This window comes from Amblyomma mixtum, chromosome 7, assembly GCF_055824585.1.
Source record: "Amblyomma mixtum isolate Tamu chromosome 7, ASM5582458v1, whole genome shotgun sequence".
NCBI lineage: Eukaryota > Metazoa > Arthropoda > Arachnida > Ixodida > Ixodidae > Amblyomma > Amblyomma mixtum.
In genome coordinates this window covers 143,761,226-143,766,214 of record NC_143018.1, presented here as the reverse complement: position 1 = coordinate 143,766,214, position 4,989 = coordinate 143,761,226, and the positions used below count along the sequence as shown (strand labels likewise).

Genomic DNA, 4,989 nt, shown 5'->3' with positions numbered 1-4,989 from the left:
CAGCCAGCCAGCCAGCCAGCCAGCCAGCCAGCCAGCCAGCCAGCCAGCCAGCCAGCCAGCCAGCCAGCCAGCCAGCCAGCCAGCCAGCCAGCCAGCCAGCCAGCCAGCCAGCCAGCCAGCCAGCCAGCCAGCCAGCCAGCCAGCCAGCCAGCCAGCCAGCCAGCCAGCCAGCCAGCCAGCCAGCCAGCCAGCCAGCCAGCCAGCCAGCCAGCCAGCCAGCCAGCCAGCCAGCCAGCCAGCCAGCCAGCCAGCCAGCCAGCCAGCCAGCCAGCCAGCCAGCCAGCCAGCCAGCCAGCCAGCCAGCCAGCCAGCCAGCCAGCCAGCCAGCCAGCCAGCCAGCCAGCCAGCCAGCCAGCCAGCCAGCCAGCCAGCCAGCCAGCCAGCCAGCCAGCCAGCCAGCCAGCCAGCCAGCCAGCCAGCCAGCCAGCCAGCCAGCCAGCCAGCCAGCCAGCCAGCCAGCCAGCCAGCCAGCCAGCCAGCCAGCCAGCCAGCCAGCCAGCCAGCCAGCCAGCCAGCCAGCCAGCCAGCCAGCCAGCCAGCCAGCCAGCCAGCCAGCCAGCCAGCCAGCCAGCCAGCCAGCCAGCCAGCCAGCCAGCCAGCCAGCCAGCCAGCCAGCCAGCCAGCCAGCCAGCCAGCCAGCCAGCCAGCCAGCCAGCCAGCCAGCCAGCCAGCCAGCCAGCCAGCCAGCCAGCCAGCCAGCCAGCCAGCCAGCCAGCCAGCCAGCCAGCCAGCCAGCCAGCCAGCCAGCCAGCCAGCCAGCCAGCCAGCCAGCCAGCCAGCCAGCCAGCCAGCCAGCCAGCCAGCCAGCCAGCCAGCCAGCCAGCCAGCCAGCCAGCCAGCCAGCCAGCCAGCCAGCCAGCCAGCCAGCCAGCCAGCCAGCCAGCCAGCCAGCCAGCCAGCCAGCCAGCCAGCCAGGCACGTGCATCAACAGTTCTTTTCGAAGATCAGAAAGATGCTTCGATGGCCATTAACATAACGTCCAGCTACGCACAGCAAGGAATTTTACCAGACCAGTCAACGTATACAAAGTTGTGGCCGCCTTAGCCATCTAACTGCAGGCACGAATGTCACGTACTTAAACTGCCATGTTTCCAAAGGCCACTGGTGACCAACAGTTTCTCACTAACGTTTATTTTTATTCCGTATCACTCCTTACTGGACTATGAGGAACCAAAGTGTAGTTTTATGCATCTTTATCTTCCGAAAACGCAAACGTATCTTTCAAAGCCCGAAGAGCGTAAATTTTACCCAACCGCAGGGTCACTTAGCTGTGCTTGTGCGAATTTGTTGGGCGCTTATTTCTCGTGTTTCGCGCTGAACAAGCGAAACCTAGTCTTAACATTTGTTGGAAAATGGTCAGGATGTAAGCTTGTCGAGGTTTTCGCAAGATTTCTTCGTCATGTTTGGCCATCGTGCTCGCAGCGGCTTCGGGACTGCAGAACACATATTCCGGACGCTCTAGAAAATCGCTGATACACCAAGAAGTAATGCCACGCTAAAAGCAAACATAAAAAGTGGTCGAGGCATGTCCGTTTGGACATTTGTCAGAAAACATGAGCTTACGTGGGAAGCAAGTCGGGTACGGCCATGCTTTGAAATTCGAGATTGAATTTTGCGTGATCTGCTGCTCCGCTTTCAGTCGTCCAGGAAGAACAGGTCACAGTCGGGGATCGGAGCCAGCAGCGCAGAAATGTAGTCTTCGTCCAAGTCAGCAGGCTCGTCATTTTGCGCCACATCAAGCTGCTCCTGAAAGCTCTTTCCAGACTGCTTTCGTGTAGGCTGAAGAGAACTTTGGTCGACAGGAAGAGTGTCAACACCCGAGTATCCGGCATCCTCACTGCCGCCCTGGCTGCGGTACCGCTTACAGGTTCCAGGTTCACCTGTCAAGACCTCAGAAGATAATAACGTACCTTCAGATTCCTCTCGCGTCCGTTTGTGGCTCGTTGCTCTTGATATGGATGGACGGGGCTTCGCGGATTGGTCGTCGCTGCCTTGTTCGCCCTCCACTGGGTCTCTGGATCTGATCCAGGACCAATGTTGAAGAAGCAGCCGTAGCATCATGCGTTTGCGAATGCAGGGGTCTCGGCGGCTCTGCTGCATTTCTTCTAACTTGTCCTCGGTTAAAACCAGACGCTGCTCCACGCTCATCGCCATGACGAACACGACAGGAGTCGACTTAAAAATACCGCAAACAACAACGCAGCGCGCGGAAAGTGCGACCAAGCTGGGTCGGCTCCAACACCTGTGTAACACGTTCAAATGTTTTTCTTCACGGGTGCGAGAAGGGTGCCTGGTGACGAGATTTAATCTCGGCTCCACCAATAGGGTTCGACTTCAGCAGAAAAAGTCGAACTTCTTAGGTGTGGCTTATCAGAGCGATAACGGTGGGGTGTGGGATAGATTCCTAGGAAGGTCTGGAACAGGAAACGTCGCAGGACAAAGCAGAAACAAAACACTCTCTTTCACTCTTAGACAGTCCGAGGGCGTTGACCTCGTTTTGACGATATTCGTTTCGAAAGCAACACAATGGAGCGCGTATCAGTTAGAGCACGTCTTGCTTGTAATATATTGTAAGCAACACGCGCTTACAATACATGGCTATGAAATACCGGAGTGTCCGATTCAAATTTCTGGGAATGCGTTTAAACGAGGCGCATGTATACGCGGAAAAGAACGAACAGTCTCCTAGGTCAAAATGGCCAAGAGATGTCGCGCTAATGAAATATATAGCATAATGGCGGTAACACAAGTATGGACTACTAAGAGGTATTCGGAAAGGAATAATGGCGCCGTGGCTTTCTTTCGGGAATTCGCTTCTGTGGTTAAGGGCCGATGTTAAGTCGGTATGAGAAATATATGAAAGAGCTGTTTGAGGATTAGCACTATGTACCGAAGGCAAAAACCACAAACTAGGAAGTGAGGGGGGTAAGGGCTGGAAAATCTTTGAAGCACCGCCAACTTAGAGTAAAATGCTATATGAAGTGCACCTGATTAAACTGAATGGGAACTGGTGGGCATCAAAGTATTTTAAACAGTTATACGGAACGTGCGTTGACACAAAAAGGCAGAAAAAATTAGGAATCTAACCAGTAAGCATGCCGGACAAGAGGACGCAGAAAGAAAGAGCCAGCCAGCCAGCCAGCCAGCCAGCCATCCATCCATCCATCCATCCATCCATCCATCCATCCATCCATCCAGGCACGTGCATCAACAGTTCTTTTCGAAGATCAGAAAGATGCTTCGATGGCCATTAACATAACGTCCAGCTACGCACACAAGGAATTTTACCAGAACAGTCAACGTATAGAAAGTTGTGGCCGCCTTAGCCATCTAACTGCCGGCACGAATGTCACGTACTTAAACTGCCATGTTTCCAAAGGACACTGGTGACCAACAGTTTCTCACTAACGTTCGTTTTTATTCCGTATCCGGCCCTCTGGACTAGGAGCAACCAAAGTGCAGTTTTCTGCCTCTTTATCTTCCAAAAACGCAAACGTATCTTTCAATGCCCGAAGAGCGTAAATTTTACTCAACCGCAGGGTCACTTAGCTGTGCTTGTGCGCATTTTTTGGGCGCTTATTTCTCGTGTTTGGCGCTGAACAAGCGACATCTAGTCTTAACATTTGCTGGAAAATGGACAGGATGTAAGCTTGTCGAGGTTTTCGCAAGATTTCTTCGTCATGTTTGGCCATCGTGCTCGCAGCGGCTTCGGGACTGCAGGACACATATTCCGGACGCACTAGAAAATCGCTGATACACCAAGAAGTGAAGCTGCGCTAAAAGCAAACAAAAAAAAGTGGTGGAGGCATGTCCGTTTAGACATTTGTCAGAATACAAGAGCTTACGTGGAAAGCAAGTCGGGTACGGCCGTGCTTTGAAATTGGAGATTGAATTTTCGTGATCTGCTGGTCCGCTTTCAGTCGCCCAGGAAGAACAGGTCACAGTCGGGGATCGGAGCCAGCAGCGCTGAAATGTAGTCTTCGTCCAAGACAGTAGGCTCATCATTTTGCGCCACATGAAGGTGCTCCTGAAAGCTTTTACCAGACTGCTTTCTTGTAGGCACAAGAGAACTTTGGTCGACAGGAAGAGTGTCAACACCCGAGTTTCCGGCATCCTCACTGCCGCCCTGGCTGCGGTACCGCTTACAGGTTCCAGGTTCACCTGTCAAGACCTCAGAAGATAATAACGTACCTTCAGATTCCTCTCGCGTCCGTTTGTGGCTCCTTGCTCTTGATATGGATGGACGGGGCTTCGCGGATTGGTCGTCGCTGCCTTCTTCGTCCTCCACTGGGTCTCTGCATCTGAGCCAGGACCAATCTTGAATAAGCAGCCGTAGCATCATGCGTTTGCGAATGCAGGGGTCTCGGCGGCTCTGCTGCATTTCTTCTAACTTCTCCGGGGCTAAAAGCAGACGCTGCTCCACGCTCATCGCCATGACGAACACGACAGGAGTCGGCTGAAAAATACCGCAAGCAACAACGCAGCCCGCGGAGAGTCCGACCAAGCTGGGTCGGCTCCAACACCTGTGTAACACGTTCAAGGTTTATTTATTCACGGGTGCGAGAAGAGTGTCTAGTGACGAGATTTAATCTCGACTCCAACAATAGGTTTCGACTTCAGCAGAAAAAGTCGAACTTGTTAGGAGTGGCTTATCAGAGCGATAAGGGTGGGGTTTTTGGCGACATTCCTAGGAAGGACTGGAACAGGAAACGTCAGGGAATTAAGGAGAACCAAACACTCACTCTCACTCTTAGACAGTCCGAGGGCGTTGACCTCGTTTTGACAATATTCGTTGCGAAAGCAACACAATGGAGCGCGAATCTGTTGGAGCACGTCTTGCTTGTGACGTATTGTAAGCAACACGTGCATGGCTATGAAATACCCCAGTGTCCGACTGAAATTTCTGGGAATCCGTATACACGAGGGGCACGTATACGCGGAAAAGAGCGAACAGTCTTTTAGGTCAAAATGGGCAAGAGATCTCGCGGT

At 53.4% G+C, this 4,989-nt stretch overlaps 1 protein-coding gene across 1 annotated transcript in view; it reads right to left on the bottom strand.

Annotated features, from left to right (window-relative positions):
* Nucleotides 1-4,687: 4,687 nt before the first annotated feature.
* LOC149337767 (uncharacterized) overlaps nt 4,688-4,989 on the bottom strand; it is an 11,800-nt gene continuing 11,498 nt past the window's right edge. Inside the window, exon 7 of the mRNA XM_089554513.1 lies at nt 4,688-4,697. Within this exon, the coding sequence (XP_089410639.1) occupies nt 4,688-4,697 (10 nt within the window). The remainder of the gene's footprint in view (nt 4,698-4,989) is intronic.